A 16694-nucleotide genomic window follows, 5' to 3' on the forward strand; every position below is an offset into this window, starting at 1 on the left:
CTGAATCCATCAAACAGCACACATTTATGGTTACCCAACAGTTTCGAGCTCAGGGTACTTGGTACACAGACACAGGTTGCAGGTCCGGAAGACAGAGAAGAGACAGGAGAGGTCTCAGTAAACCACGTCCATCTCTCCCATGAAAGCCTATGCAGCCTGGCCACAAAGCATGCTGTGGGAGCCGCAAGGGGAGCTTAAACGTTGCATCAGCTGCCTTAAGAAAAGAGAGTAGGCCGGTGTGGTCGCACACGCCTTTAATGCCAGCACTCGGGAGGCAGAGGCAAGTGGATTGCTGTGAGTTCGAGGCCAGCCTGGTCTACAAAGTGAGTTCAGGACAGCCAAGGATACACAGAGAAACCTTGTCTTGAAACCGCCCCCCCCAAAAAAAAGACAAGATAATAGACCAGAATGGGATACGGCTGGAGCCCAGCACTCCCACTCTGGAGGCTTGGACAGGTGGTTTGCTTTAGGCTCAAGGATAACCTAAGCTACATAGTGAGTTTCAGGGCAGCCCTGGCTAGAGTGAGACTTTATTTAAAAAAAAAAAAAAAAAAATTAAGAAAACTAGTGTCTGGGGAGTTGTCCCAGTCAGTAACATACTTGTCACATAAGCATGATTATGTGTCCACCGCACTCATACCAAAGCCAGGTGCAGCGAGTGCCTGGCCCTCCAGCTGGCCTGTGCCTGTCACCCCCTCACACTTCATGGCCATCTAGCCTAGCAAATCGTCACGCTTCAGGTTCTGTGATTTGCACTGTCTCAGAATAAAAAGTGGGAAACTGGAGAAAGACACCCAACGTTGATCTCTGACCTTTGTGTGTGTACATGCACACACACACACACACACACACACACACACACACACACATACACCACAAAAACAAAATCAACTCCTATTTCTGCTAATACCATATTGATCATTTAAAAGGCCCTGGTAAGACCCTAGAGAAGACACTACAGGGCTGGAGAGGCGGCTCAGTGGTTAAGGGCACTGGCTGCTCTTCTAGAGTGTCCAGAGTCGGTTCCCCACACGGGGGCTCATGACAGTCTGTAACTCCAGTTCCAGGCTGTCTGACACTCTCTTCTGCCCTCTGTGGCATCAGGCATGTGCTCAGTGTGCAGACATACATGCAGGCGAACACTCATATACAAAAGCAGGTGAAATTATTTTTAACACACACACACACACACAAACACACATTAGGGGATGGGATGGGCATAGTGGCACACACCTGTAATTCCAGCACTCAAGGGACTGAGACTGGGGATTTATGTGTGCTCAAGGCCATCCTGGGCTACATAATGAGTTTCAGGCTAGCCCAGGCTACAGGATGATTCCTATCTCAAAGCAACAACAAAATAAATAAATGTCTTGACAATCTGTAATCATTTCCTCTGTCAAGGGGGCAGTCCTGAGAGAAATCAGGGTGCTCCCACCCACATCTCATTTGGAGTGCTGCATAATAATACGGTCTTATTTGGGCTCATGGATAGCCTTGAAAAAGCAAAGCTTTCCCTTTTGTTCTCAGATTTCAGCCCCAGGGAGCAGTTGTTTGCGTTCTAATTATATTCCTCAGAATCAAGGTTAATGAAATGGCTATTAAGAGCGATAGCTATCTCCAGCTGGCCTCGCTTCCCATGGAAGTGACACAGGGGCCTTCCTTCTTCTCCTCTCCCCTCCTGGACCCCCCCTCCCCCCACACTTGCCTCCTGGATTTCAGTTAGCATAGGTCTGGGTGATATGGCACGTGTACTTAGTCGTACCAATCCAAAAGCCACTAAGTGGTGATGCAGGCCAGGTCCACAGTCTATGGGACACGTTTACGTGAGCAGGATTTGTTTCCATGTCTGTCAAGAGAGAGGGAGGCAAAAGAAGGCCTTAAAGAAGAGGCCTGCCTGGCATCTTCTTTCTTTCTGTCAAGTCATAACTAAATCCTAGCTCTAAAGCCAGGTGGGGTGGTGCCCGACTTTCGTCTCAGCAGTTGGGGAGCCAAGGGCAGGTGGATCTCTGTGAGTTCAAAATCAGCCTGGTCTACAAAATGAGTCCAGGACAGCCAGGGCTATAAGAGAAACCCTGTCTCGAAAAACCAAAATTAATAATAATAATTAATAATAAAAATATAATTTATGCACTACTTGGGCCTGGTCAACATTGCAGGATATGAGGTAACTTCCATGTCCTTTTGAAGACAGCAATCCAGCGTCTGGGACTTTTTCCAGAAAACAAAAACCATTATAGAATTGGCTGTTGTCAGTCTACCTGTGTGAAGGTCCCAGGGGGGAACAGATTGCCCTCTCAGTTGCCACTCTAATGAGGTCAGTTAAGGTTGAGATCTCAGGTATCACAGAAAAAGACCTGAAAATTCAAGGAAGGAGCCCCTGCCACATTCCTGCTAGAATTGTCTGTCAATGCTGAGGAGAAAACAGGTGGACAAGGCGGGGAGGAGGTGGGACAAGCTATTGGGTGATGTCTGCTCACAGGTTGTCATCCTGACCCTGGGGAATGGGGCTGCTTGCTGTTCACAGCACTGGAATGCGAGCACGTGCATGCTTTTGACTGACTGAACCCAGACACAGAGTGCTCACCCCAGCAGACTCTGCTCTTTTGGCCCTCTACAATGTCTCCTGTTTGTTTTAACCTGTAGGGAGAAGGAGGATTTACAGATGATAATGCCATTTCTAATCTGCTTTGGGTAAGCCTGACTCTAACGCAGATGTCCTTCTATAAGCGAATGCAGTGGATTCCCCTGGTGGGTGCAAAGCTTAGGCACAGAGCCAGGAGACAGAAGAACAGAGAGAGAGTTCTACCTGGGGAATTCTACAGAGAATCCTTGGCCCATGCCTGAAAAAGAAAGCTAGGGATTTTTAGTGGTAGAACTCACATGTTTATTATATATATGTATATGTATACATATAAATGCGTATATATGTGTATGTGTGTGCATGTGTGTAGGTATATGTGTATATATGTGTGTGCATCCAATATGTACATACATACATATACATATATATGTATTTTCACATATATACACACATACACATATATAGTATAGAAAAAAACTTGTCACATAGAGGGAAGCTAACACATTCCTGAGTGCTCAGTTTGTGGTCCTACATAGCATTTTTTTTTTTTTTTCAGAGCTGAGAACTGAACCCAGGGCCTTGCACTTGCTAGGCAAGCGCTCTACCACTGAGCTAAATCCCCAACCCCACATAACATGTTGTAAATAACATGGGAGCATCTCAGGAAGTGCAGCTCATCTGGACAGTGTCACTGTGACTGTAATTTTGGTTGGCTCCTTGTAAAGATTTCTGGAAACCTTATCTGAAACATGAAAAAAAATGCTTTGAAGGACAGTACATCGCAGTCACTTAGAGGGGCAGTGGCTCTCTCTCCTCCCCCAAGCATAGGTAACTGTCCCTATGGCAGCTAACACGGCTTCTAATTTCATAGCACCTATGGTGCCCTACGCTGTCCCTGTTTTTTTGTATCCCTAGGCAACATACAGCTTTCATCCAGTATGGAAGCTGATCCTGTGCCCTTACACTATTTTTAACTCATATAATGAAAATGCCATAAAGAAACTAATCCTTTATGTTAAGTACTTAAAACTCCAGACCTCACCCCTAACTAAGTACATACATACATATATATTTATAGTCTTATATATGAACTGCAGTAATCTGCCATCAACCTACCAGTCACTCGCAGCCCTGGCTCAGGTGCATGACTGGGCTGTGTGGGACGTGTGCCACTCAGCACTAGCACTCCCAGGAAGGGTGTTCCAAGGAAGAACCAACATTGCAATGGGAAAATTAACTCCGGTAGAAAAGTGCGTGGTTTGTGTCTCTTCTCCCCAACTCGCTCGCCGGTTCCTACACTCGGTCCTCCTTCCAGTCTTACCTCTAATCCTCTTGCTTTGCCCTATAGGAACCTGTATTCGCTTCTACTTATTCTCCTGCTATGCCCGCTGCCCATAAACACCTGTCTTTTGTCTCTGTTAATCAGGTGAGGAAACGCCTATACATGTTAAGCCTCATTGCAATGTCTGAGTGGTCGAGAAACCTTCATTGGGGCGATAAGCAGCTTTTCTGTGGCATTTCATTGTGTGTGTGGAGAGAAAGGGGAGGTTGTACGTATCTGTGTGTGGTCACAAGTATGTTTAACTTTCTTACGTTTTTCAGAGTAGGCCAACCTACACCCCACCCTTCACTCCCAATTTTTAGGCGGATTCAGCAGTGTAAATCCCTCTCTTGGTCATGACGCCTGTATAAGGAAAAGGTTGACTTTCACTCTCTCTGCCCAGAAAACAGCAGCGGAGCCATTGTTCCGGCTCAGTGCAGTGCTTTCCTGCCCAACACTTGGCTCTGAGCCACGCTGCCCACCACTACACTGGCTTACAGGATGGTGCCCCTCCCTTAACGCACTTTGTGCTTTCCTGACAGTCGGTCTCAGCCGCCCGACTTTGCTCAACCCCTTAGAGCTGGAAACAGAGAGCATTCGCTTGGCCCTGTGCCTTCTTGTACCACCATAGCCCTTCAATGCTAGGCTGTAGTCATGTGTCTGGATGGACCAAGCTCATTTAGCCATCCATGTACTTGATGGCATCTTGGTTGTTTCCAAGTTTTGGCGATTGTGGGTAGAGCAGCTATAAACAAAAGTCCACATGCGCTATTTTTTTCTTTTTTCTTTTTTTTTTGCTGAGACATAAGCCTTACTATTCAGGTATTGGTGGACATGATTGAGAAGCCCTACAGTAAGAGCGTGCATGATTTCATAGGAGACTTCCCGCTGCCTCTCACAGCAGCGGTGACATTTCCTTTTCTACGGCATCCAGTGAAGACGCGTGTTGCTCAATGTCTACAGCATTTAATGTCAGTGTCTCGGATTATGGCCACTTCAAAAGATATATCGTAGGCTCTCATTTTGAAATGTGAGTCCCTCACGGTGTTTCACTGTTGAGTCTGTTGTCATGTGCGTATTTTCTATCCACGTGTCCTCTCTACTGATATATGTACACAGATGCTTTGTTCACTTGTTTCCTGATCGTTTTTTCTTTTTTAAGTCCTTTGTGTATCTTGGATTACAAGAGTTTTGCAAATATCTCTTCCTATCCTGTGGCTTGTCTTTTCATTCTTCTGGCAGAGCCTTTCACAGAGCAGTTTATTAATCTCAGTGAAACCCCGCTTTGCCAACTAGTTCTTTCATGAGTCATGCCTTTAGTATTCTACCGAAAAAATGATTATGCCCAGGCTGGGGAAAGTATCATGCATGAAGCCATAGGTTTGATCGTAGTAGTGGAGCGAGGGGAGGAGGGTGTGCGTGTGTGTGCGCATGTGCATGTGTGTGTTGTGTGATTAAGCTCATGACTAGATTATCTTCTAGGAGTTTTATAGTTTTATATTTCATGTATAAGTCTATGAGCCACTTGGGGTTAGTTTTTGTCAATTATATATGATCTAGTCTAGGGTGGGGTTTTTTGTTTGTTTTATATATAAGCAAGTATACAAATATTCCAGCACATGACTCCTTAGTAGTACTCCTTTCTGCATTGTATTGCTTTTATTCCTTTACTTCGCAAGGTTCAGTCTGCTGTAGGCATGTGGGTCTAGGCTTTCTATTCTGCTCTGTTGATGTAGTCAGTGCCATGCTGTCCCGATTCCTGTAGCTTTAGAATCGAGTCTTCCACCTTCATTCTTCCTCAGTTTCCGTGGACTACCATAGGGCTTTGCTTTCTCCATAAATATTCAAGTTCAGGATATGTTTGTCTGTTTATAAATAACCTACTTAGATTTTTATTGAGGCTACCTTGGATTTATAGATCATCAAATTGGTGAGAATAGAGTTGAACATGAGACTACCTCCCACTGAGCTTTTTTTTTTTAAAGATTTTATTTATTTTTTGTTATGTATACAGTGCATGTACATCTGTGGGCCAGAAGAGGGCATCAAATCATATTATAGATGGTTGTGAGCCACCATGTGGTTGCTGGGAATTGAACTCAGGACCTCTGGAAGAGCAGTCAGTGCTCTTAAACACTGAGCCATCTCTCCAGGCCCCCCACCCCCGCCCTGAGCTTTTTTAAGTTCAAAGAAAAATACCACTTAACAAGAACAGTTTGTTTCATGACCCCAAACTTTAGAACATTTTAAACCATGTATTTTTACTTCTTAACAGTCTAACCAGATGAATGTAAGTGTTGACATGGTTATATGTTAGTGTATCAGTGTCTTCAGTGATCAGGTACGTTCGTTACTTTGCCCCAGAAGTGGTGGTGTCTTTGACGTTTCATGATACTGGCGTACAGAGAAGGAGACTGTGTTTGAGAGCGCACAGACTCCGTGCAGCACCACGCACCCTCTACTTCTCCACCTGCCCAGCGGCTGTGCGGAGAGAGGGGCTGCCCTACCTGCCATCCATCAGAAGCCCCCACTGGTGACAGGACCAGACTGGCATCACTTTAAATTCCTAGCACATGGTTTCTTCGTCATTGTCTCTGGTGTCAGATCACTTCACACTGCTTGCTACCGAGGATTGACACCTTGTTCAGGGGAAGGCAAAGCTGAATTCTTCACCATTGCACAGGAGTTTGTGCTTTGACCTTATCTCTATTAGTAGCGTATGTTCCTATGAGGTCTGCTGCTGAGTTTCCAGACTTACAGTAGTTCTTCGTATGAAACTTGCTAACTGTGGAGGAATTTTGCCTCTTAATTTGTTGCTAATCCTAATGATACCTGAGCTGTACTCTCCTGCCATATCTCATCCCTGTGGATGGAATGCGAAGATTTGCTCTGATTTCTCAGTACGCTGGGAGAAACGCCAGCCTGTCGACAGCATCTGCTCGCCCTCCACTCTTCCCACCCGCTTCCCTTTCTCCTTCCCCTCCTCCCCCATTCTCTTTCTCATTCCCGCTGCTTCTCTCCAGTATTTTGATGGCGTCTGGGTTTGGAGGAAGGACTTACAGATGAGCTGGGCCTTTGCTGTGCTCTGCCTCTCCTCTCACTATTCCAGGCTACTCAGCATCCAGTTTGCTAACCGCAGGGCAGGACACAGAGCTTCTGAGAACTAAACAAGTAAAGAAAAGTCTACTACAGAAAACCAAGACAATAATGCAGCTTCAAACTGAAAGTAAGAAAGAACGAAAGAAAGAGAGAGAGAAAAAGAAAGAAAGAAAGAAAGAAAGAAAGAAAGAAAGAAAGAAAGGCAAACAAATTTTCACACTTTGAGAGGCTTCATACATTAGGGTAGATTTTGTAGGTTGATTTTCAGGGGATATACAACTGTATATCTATTAATTCTTCTAGAACCGTGTAAGGTCAAGGGGAGCCAACTAAGGGTTCCCCAAGTCAAACAGGCCAAATAATCAAGTTATATAAAGGCTTCCAGAGAAGGAAAAACTTCTATGTTTAGTACTTGCATTTAGAAGAAAATTTTAAAAAACCAAACAAACAATCCTTCTTTGAAAACAACGAAATCTTTGGGTTGACTTGCTTCATCCGAGGGCTCCAAACTTTCATCTTCCATGAAAACATTTTAGGTATTTCCAGGAGCACTAAGCTGTTGACTCCAGGAAAGCATTTTTCTGAGTCATTAACAACATGGCATTACCACACCCTGCTCTTTGGAGAGGCCATGGGCTCACCATAAAGCTAGGAGCCAATTTTAATGACATTCTGAATGGTTTTTGGAAATATTTTTAGCCAACTCCTCTATTGGTTTAATTAAACTTTACTCCGGACACTTCATTTCCAAGTAAGTATATTCTCTCAGACTCCGTTGTGTCTTTCTATAAGAAACCTCATAGTTTATTTAGTAAACTTACATTAAGTCAAACATTCTTTGGCATTAGGGTCACTGTGTCAGTCCTGAGTGGAAGGCTTTTAAGTGGCTTGTTTTAATTGTTGATAACTGTCACCTTGGCAACAGGTGACCCTTCTCGGGAAGTATCGGTGTATAAGAGGCAGGGTACTCTGTACCCTTTCCCTGACCCACCACTTCCTGATATTGACTCTCCCTGCCTCTTCCCTCGTGCCCTCTCCCATCTCATGTGTGACCGTGAGTGTGTGTGTATGTGTGACTGTGAATGTGTGACTGTGTTTGTGTGTATGGGTGTGTATGGATATGTGTATCTATATGTATGGATGTGCATGTGTATCTATGTGTGTGGCTGTGCATATGAATCTGTTTGACTGTATATGTCTAATTTTATCTTTCCTTCTTAAACCATGTGCAAGATGCTTGAGCAGTATGGAGACCACTCCATTCAGTACTTTAGTATGTACTTCCCGCAGTGAAGGTGTTTTCCTCCATGCCCATGGTGCACTGATAACAATGATCAAGACAAGAGGCTTGACGTCACCATTGTGTTTACCGAACCCACATCTGTGTTTGATCTGTGTCAGTTTTCCCCAGGAAGAGTCTTCCTAGACCCACTCCTGGGCCACACCCAGGCCACGCATTGCATTCAGCTGTCATGCTTCGGGATGAGGTCTTCACTTCTTCCGAATTACTAAGGATACCAAAGTCACTTCTGGTCATGCGCTGAAGATCGTGTGCAAGGAAGAGGCAGGGGCTCCATGATGGGGAAGCTGGCATTTGCCACTGAAATCACCCACCACATTAGAGACTCACATGCTGAGAGCTTTTGTTCTCTGTGTGGGTTGTGTGTACCCCCAGAGTAAACCCCAGGTGTCAGATCTGATCTAAGGCCTCCTCCTCCTCTGCTCCCTTGGCTACCTAACTCCCCAGATGACGTCACTGCTGGACCAGAACTCCCACCCAGTCCTGGGGAATCTTAAAATTCGCATCTCTGCTAACCAGCTTCCCTACTTTATCATCACTCACACTCTTGGGGAGCTGACTCATATAAAATGTTCTAGACTAACCATGTTCTTGGTGAGCATGTGTAGGTGACACCCCTCGTTAACTCACCAGGTGTCAGGAGTCAGGAACAATGAGACAGCTTAGTCTCTTTACCTGGTTTTGTTTTTTTTTTTTCACGTGGGAAATGCTGCCAGGCTAAAGTTCACAGTGCCATCAGCCTCCTCTTCCCCCTTCTGTGCCTTTTGTACCCAGCGGGTCACAGAGAGCCGAGAGTGCCAGATGACCATTGAGGAGAGGAAGCACCTCATCACTGTGCGCGAGGAAGCCTGGAAGGCAAAGGGCCGAGGCGCTGCCAACGACTCAACCCAGTTTACCGTCGCAGGGAGAATGGTGAAGAAAGGTCAGAGTCTGCATACACGCGTCTGTGCGTGCGTGTCTGTGTGCACACGCTTGTCCGTGGAAGTAGAAGGGTGTGTGACAACCCAGCAGGAAGGGCGAAGGTCCTGGTGTTTACGTGGCACGCCGCACTGGTGTGAGTGAGTTGGTTTGATGGTTGTGTGGGGCAGTTTCTGCTGCGGGCATCATAGTCACTGCCCTCTTCTGTGTAGGAGGACTGACTTGGCCTGTCACTACTTCAGAACTCACCTGTTTGGAAACCGAGTGCAGTTGTAGGTTTCGGAAGCAATTGCAGCTCTGCCAAAAAAGGAAAAGAAAAAGAAACAGTTTTAACCAATTATTTTCCACAACTCATTTTAAATTGTTTCCATCTTCCCGTGGCCTGATATACATCGAGACAGGCCTTCCCACCATCCCACCGCTACCAAGGCAGCCTTTGGAAACAATGGGATTTTAGCATGAAGGAGTCTTGTTCTCTGCAAGTCAGTTTCTATGTCCCGTTGGCTCTGGCTTTGTAAGCTGTGCCTTACAGCGTGCAGGCCTGTGACAGCTGTCTAAAAGGTGTTCTGACTCCAGGGAGGAAGGATGCCTTGCAGATAGATTGCTTACTGCACCAGGGACGTGGGAACCAGAGACACCAGAAATGGAGTGCCAGCTGCATGCCACCCTGATCAGTAGTCTCCCTTCATCCATATGCATGCACCTCCATTTCTCAAGCAACTGTCTAGAAGTTTCACATACACTTCTGCCATACACTTCATAAGTTTACTGTTCTTTCTCTTCAACCCTTGCGTTCACTCAAGGCATTAGAGAGATGCATGCAGAAGAGAGGGGAGGGGAGGGAGGGCAAGCCCTTCAGGCTGATTTCCTTGACTCTTATTGGAAGAGGTCTTTGAAGCAAACGTGTTAGCCTTAAGATCATCCAAGAACCTCAGAGGACCATTTTCTCTCTCTGGATGAAGCAGGACCTGGCTTTTCTTCATGGAATCATGGAACTGTTCAGTCAGGTGTAGCCTTGAGCCCAGTCTCTCATCCCTCACTGCCTCCCACCCCCATATTAACAAGAGGCAGGGGAATGTCTGGGCTCAAATGGGTTAAGGGCAGCAGGAACTGAAAGTGAACCAGGGCTCAGTCAGCTATTCAGGTGCTGGCTCCAACTTGTCTCCCAATGGAAATTTGCTCCATATTTTATTTTAACTTATTTTACTGGCTCATCTGAAGAGTCTTAACTGGGCTCTTCCCACACGCCTTTGCTCTTCTGCCCAGGCCCACACTGCCAGCTTGGATACAGAGGGCTCTATCCCACAGTGAGCATTTCTGTGTCTATTTCCCTACAAGAGCTTTGTGTTTTCTCAGTGTTAGGAAGTCATAAGTCTTTGTCAGGATTTTTTTTTTTTTTTTTTTTTTGCTTTTAATCCAATATAAAAGACCACATCTATTTTTGAACTATTAGTTCTTTTTGATTTGCAATTATCTGGCGTATGGTTTTTGTTGACTGCAGAATACAAGTCCCTGACCCAGCCTGACAGCCACAGAAGCGCTCACCTCAGCTCCAGTGGCACATGAGGACAGGGCAGGGTTGTGTTGTCTCTCTCCTGGAGGCTCTGAGGCGCTCCTGATTTCCCCCTGGACATTCTCTCCTTTTATATTCCAATACTCTAGCAATTGGCAAGCCACAAAATCCCCCTAGTATTCTAAAATGGGGGAAGGGGAACACCCACAGCATCCGTGATAAAAGGTGTAAAAATGTTCCCAGGCAGGAGGTCCTATTTTTGTTGCTTCTAGAATTCACTGAAAAGAGCTGTGGGGAGAGCTTTGGTTGTTTTAATACTTTGAAACTTCACCCTATATTCCCTGTTGCATTGTGGGAAAATCCATAATGCCTCTAGCTGGAGGCAGTATCCACTTCCAGGATCCCTTTTGTGCACTGTGGCCTGACTGGCAGCAGGGGGCGCAATAGTACCTGGATTCACCATGTCCATATAGAAGAGCAGATTTGGGACCATCAGCTGAGGCAGTCTAGTTTATTGGCTTTAGAGCCAGTGGAGTCTTCTGATAACTCTCAACCCACGCCCCCAAGTAGTGATGACTCAGCCTGTCTTATCTTTTTAACCCCCAATTATTTTACTTACAGCACTATATTTTAAGAAATCTTACCTTCTCGTGGACATGAACTGTTTGCTGACCTGGGAGTAGAAATGAGTGTTAGAATGTATGCGTGTATAGTTTTGCAAGTTCACGTGTAAGTGAATATTGAGAAGTGTTTGCAGGAAATTGCTCAGAACTTAAGTTTTCAGCCACTTACCTGCTGCTGCCTTTTCCCTGTGTTTTTGTGCTTTCTTTGCCTCTCCAGCTCACAGGAGGAAGGAGCAGGGCAGCCCCTTTGTCCTTGTGAATGAGAGTGGCTTATGTGTTCGCTGGTTGTTCTAGGAGAGTGCTTAAGAGGGTTATGTCCACTTAAACTTACACACACACACTCACTCACACAAACATACGCACAAATGCACCACACACACATGCACCACACACACATGCACCACACACACATGCACCACACACACATGCACCACACACACATGCACCACACACACATGCACCACACACACATGCACCACACACACATGCACCACACACACATGCACATATACCCGCACCACACATACACACTCACTTACACAAGCATACATGCACATGCACCACACACATACATACACATGCACACACGCACTTGCACACACACACATGCACCACACACACACCACACACATGCACATACACATACATGTGTACCACACACATGCACCACACACATACACACATGCATGCACACACATGCACCATACTTACACTCACACATGTACACACGCACATGCAACACATACACACACACACACACACACACACACACATACACACACACACACACACTGCAAAGGACACAGAGAGCAGCAGCAGCTCATTCCGTCCTTTACAGGTACTACACTTATTCCCCTGCCCCAGTATCTTCTCCTAGTTGGGTAGGGGTTGGTATCTCTAAACTTTGTTATGTTTTCATATTTCAACTGAGTGCTCTCTCAGTGCTCAAATTCCCCTTGTCACTTTCCATGCGTCCCTCAGCCTTTGCTTGAGCGAGCACTCCCCACCCCGAATTTGCCTGTCTTTCCTCCGGAAGGTCAGGGCTCTGCCTTATTCTCCATACAGTGCTCACAAGCTCACATTGCCATTGCGTCCGCACAGACTGGAGAGAACCCTGGTGCCCAGGGCCTCGCAGCTGACTCCTAACATCTGTGGGAGATGGTACAAATTAGCTTTTTCCTCTGTGGCCCCTGCCACACCAAAAGGCCTTCAGAGCTCTTACTTATTCCAGTACATTCTGGAAGCCTGTATACTACTCTTGCTCCAGTTACATGCTGTGGCTATGTCGCCCCATGTCCTCACTGTTCATTTTGGAGTGTCAGCTTGCCTGATGCACAGTGACAATAGGACAGTCCTAGGTGTGACTGCATTTGGTGGCTGACCTATGCATACTTGTGTGCACACTCACACTGTAAGGACATGTGCAGGTTCACTGGGGTCTGTGAACTTCCACCGTTAATCTGGAAGATGCCAAATGGTCCCCTTGTGTGTTCTGCAGGTCTGGCGTCACCCACCGCCATAACTCCAGTCTCCTCACCTCTGTGCAGTAAATCAAGGGGCACTACCCCGGTCTCCAAACCCTTGGAAGGTATGTCATGCTATCCACAGGGACATGGGGATCTGCACAGGAGCCTCAGGGGTGATTGCTCACTTGTGGTTTCTACTCGTTTAGATATTGAAGCCAGACCTGATATGCAGCTGGAATCAGACCTGAAGCTGGACAGGCTGGAAACCTTCCTAAGGAGGCTGAACAACAAAGGTGGGTGCCAGCAGCCAGAGGGGAGCTTCCCCGTGGTCTCTCAGATCCTCCAAGTGCTAACTTGCAACTTAACTTTTGGGGTTTTGTTTTGCTTGACTTTGTTGTTGTTGTTGTTGTTGTTACTATTGTTGTTTTGTTTTTGAAACATGGTATCATGTAGACCAGGTTCATAGCCTTGACCTTGCTTCATAGCCGAGGGCAACCTTGAACTGGTTTCTTCACCCCAGGTCCAGGGATGACAGCCATGTACCACCGTTGCTACCACTCCAAATCTTACTTCTTACTGTTTTCTCTCTTCAGCCAAGCCCTCTCCTTTCTAGTATACTTTCAGCAATTTATACCCATGCACAATTAAAATTTGTTATTATTCTTCAAAAAATGGAATTATAGGGCTTGAGAGATGGCTCAGAGGTTAAGAGAACTGTCTTTTTCTTCCAAAGGTCCTGAGTTCAGTCCCGGCACCCACATGGTGCCTCACAACCATCTATAATTAGATCTGGTGCCCTCTTCTGGTGTGCAGGCATACGTGTGGGTAGAATATGTAAATAAATAAATCACTTGATAATAGTATAAATTTGGGATGGCCAGTAGCGCACTTGTTACTAACTCCAAACCCTTGGCATATCATCCAATTCAAGAATAACTCGGTGATTTTTTTTCCTTTATGCTGTAAAGCATTTACTTTACAAATACAAAATTAACCTACTTTTGGATGAGCTTTGAAATGTAGGCATCGCCTGGCAGTGGTGGCACACACCTTTAATTCCAGCATTTGGGACTCAGAGGCAAGAGGATCTCTGTGAGTTCAAGGCCAGCCTGGTCTACAGAGCAAGTTTCAAGACAGCCATGGCTACACAGGGGTACAAAAAATAATAATAATAATAAAGTGTAGGCATCATTTCTGTTAAGGCAAAATATATGTTTTATAATTCCAAATACTTTTTTAAATAAAATTTTAGTAAAAGATAATAATGCAGTAAGCACTTTATTATAATAATTGGTGACACAAAAGGCAGTATGCAGAAATATCCTTTTCTCTCTCATCAAGTATCAGGTACTAGGAGTCCCTACTGTTGACAGTGACCCCTAAAAACTGAAAGTATCACAAACACTGAAACCAGAACTATAAGGACATAATATAATAGTTAATCTGACTGGGTAAACTATATTAACAATGAAATCTATTCCAACATTGTCTTGGTTTCTGTGGCTTTGATAAATACCATGACCAAAAGTAACTTGGAGAGGAGAGGGTTGGGTTTTGTTTGTTTGTTTGTCTTCTTTGTCTTGTTTTGTTTTTTTAAATGTTACACCTGGTAGTCCATCATCCAGGGGAGTTAGGGAAAGAACCCAAGTAAGGCTGGAACCTAGAGGTAGGACAGATGTGAAGGCCATATAGAAAAACACTGCTTCTTGTCATGGTCCTCCTGGCTTGTTCAGCCTGATTTCTCATGGCACCAAGGACCTGCCTGGGGATGGCCCCGCCCACAGCAGGTAGGAGCCTTCCACATGAGCCACAATCCCACAGGCCCATCTAGTTGGGGCTTTTTCTCAACTGATAACCCTCTTTTCTCAAATGACTCTAGCCTGTATTGAATTGAACTAGCCAACACAATGAAGTAACAGTGATCTGGCCTGTGGTCAGCAGGCAGTGGCCATGACCACCCCAGTATTCCACCTGCTCTTGGAAATAAAGTTTTATTGGAACACAGCTATGTCCTTTTGTTGACCTGCTGTGCACACCCACTTTCGCACTGTAACCGCAGGATGAGGAACTGCACCATAAGCTGTGTGCTCTTCCCAAGGAAGTCCCGAATGCATCCTAGGTCATTGCAGAAAAAGTTTGCAGAAACCTAACATGGAACAAGGCTAAGGTTAGCTCCCCGTTAGTAGAAATGGGGCAGGTTCACAAAGGCTGACGTGCTAGCGAGGGCAAGATCAGCCTGCTTCCTGTCCTGACTACCACTGAGCAGGTGGGATAGCCCTGTGTGAGGAGTAGAGTGAGCGGGGGTGTAGGGGTACACAGAAAAGGGGCTTCGAACCTCACTGTGATGCTATCCCCACTCTGGGAATTCAGGGAACTTAAAGCATTGCAAGGAAAAGCCGCAGTAACTGTTTCTCTAAAGCCCATGGTGTTTCTGCTCCACTATTGATAGTTGCTGGGATGCAGGAAACGGTTCTCACGGTCACCGGCAAATCTGTCAAGGAGGTGATGAAGTTGGATGACGACGAGACTTTTGCCAAATTCTACCGCAGCGTGGATCACAGTATACCCAGAGGTCCTGTGGAGCTGGAGGAGGACTTTGATGTCATTTTCGACCCTTATGCTCCCAAGTGAGTTTGAGAATGGCTCCCTTCATAATGCTTCCCGAGTCCTGTCGCCAGAAACTTCTACCATGGGTATTTGTTTTAGAGCAAGATGCACGTTGCCTCAGGGCAGAGAGGGTGTGCATGGTCACCCTGCCATACATGCAGGTCTACTGCCGGTGCCCTGGATGTGTGTGCTGCCTTGAAGGGTGTGGCTGGCTTGCACATCGCGCAAGCACTGCTTTGTGGTGTCTCATAGTACCACCACTTGGCATCGCCCCATAAGTGTCCCACTGGACGCCACTGAACTTAACTCATACCTGGATATTCAGATGATAATGAGTTCAGGGTAGCACTAGTAGTTACAAAATCAGGAACTATAGGTCCTTTGCTTCCAGCAATGTATAAATTTCACATATCCGTGAGTTTTCTCTGAGGGTACCATTATAAGAGATGATTAGGTGTTAGGATTCCCTCTGTGGCAGATGCCAGATAAATACATATGTTGAACTGAGATCAGAAAAAAGAAATACAGTTGGGGAGGATTCTAGTTCAAACTCAGGCGCACCCTGAGTGTACAGCGCCAATTGCAGCACGGTCTGTCTTAAGGCTGTCTTTCCATATGCTGGCTTCTCTCTTGGTCAGACTGCAACCATAAAGAAAGAACCACCTCTAGCGCCAAATAGACAGGCTGCTCAGTTGACTCAGACACACTTCCCAGTAGATCCTCAGAGTCCAGGCTTTGGTGTACCAGCCTAGGATATGCGCTCATCCCTCAACCATCCATGTAGTCAAGGGGACAGATGATACCCGTCAACCAGAGGGGTGAGCTGAGCCCCCAGAGGAAGCCCCATGTAACACCACCAGAAGTAGGGGCACTTGTCCGAGCAAGCTGCACACAGCTGCCCACTGCACATCTCCAAACTTCCCTCTGCAATGATCAGAGCAGCCCTGTCTTCCGAGAGTGAGTTTACTGAGGGTAAAGGCTCCCTAAACGACTGATGCGGTGTACTGCTCAGCACATTTCAATCTGTGCGATTCACCTTCTCCGCATCCAGCTGTCATTGCTGAGGTTGCTGTATATAGTTGTGATATGTAGCAGTTTAAACAAATGTGTGTGTATGCTCACATGAACAGTGGAGGCATACAAAGAATACTTCCTGGCACAAAGACCTAAACACTTGACAGTTGTGCATCACCACGGGAGATCTGCTGGGAGGTCTCATCGTTGACACACTACTTCCCAGGCTTCTCTACCCAAACCTGGGAC

At 46.0% G+C, this 16694-nt stretch overlaps 1 protein-coding gene across 1 annotated transcript in view; it reads left to right on the forward strand.

Annotated features, from left to right (window-relative positions):
• Svil (supervillin) overlaps positions 1-16694 on the forward strand; it is a 136430-nt gene that overhangs the window by 94557 nt on the left and 25179 nt on the right. The window contains exons 18-22 of the mRNA XM_051151171.1: positions 2647-2694; positions 9079-9226; positions 12857-12946; positions 13031-13117; positions 15274-15451. Coding sequence (XP_051007128.1) covers positions 2647-2694; positions 9079-9226; positions 12857-12946; positions 13031-13117; positions 15274-15451 — 551 coding nt within the window. The remainder of the gene's footprint in view (positions 1-2646; positions 2695-9078; positions 9227-12856; positions 12947-13030; positions 13118-15273; positions 15452-16694) is intronic.

Source organism: Acomys russatus, chromosome 9 (genome assembly GCF_903995435.1).
Source record: "Acomys russatus chromosome 9, mAcoRus1.1, whole genome shotgun sequence".
Taxonomy (NCBI): domain Eukaryota; kingdom Metazoa; phylum Chordata; class Mammalia; order Rodentia; family Muridae; genus Acomys; species Acomys russatus.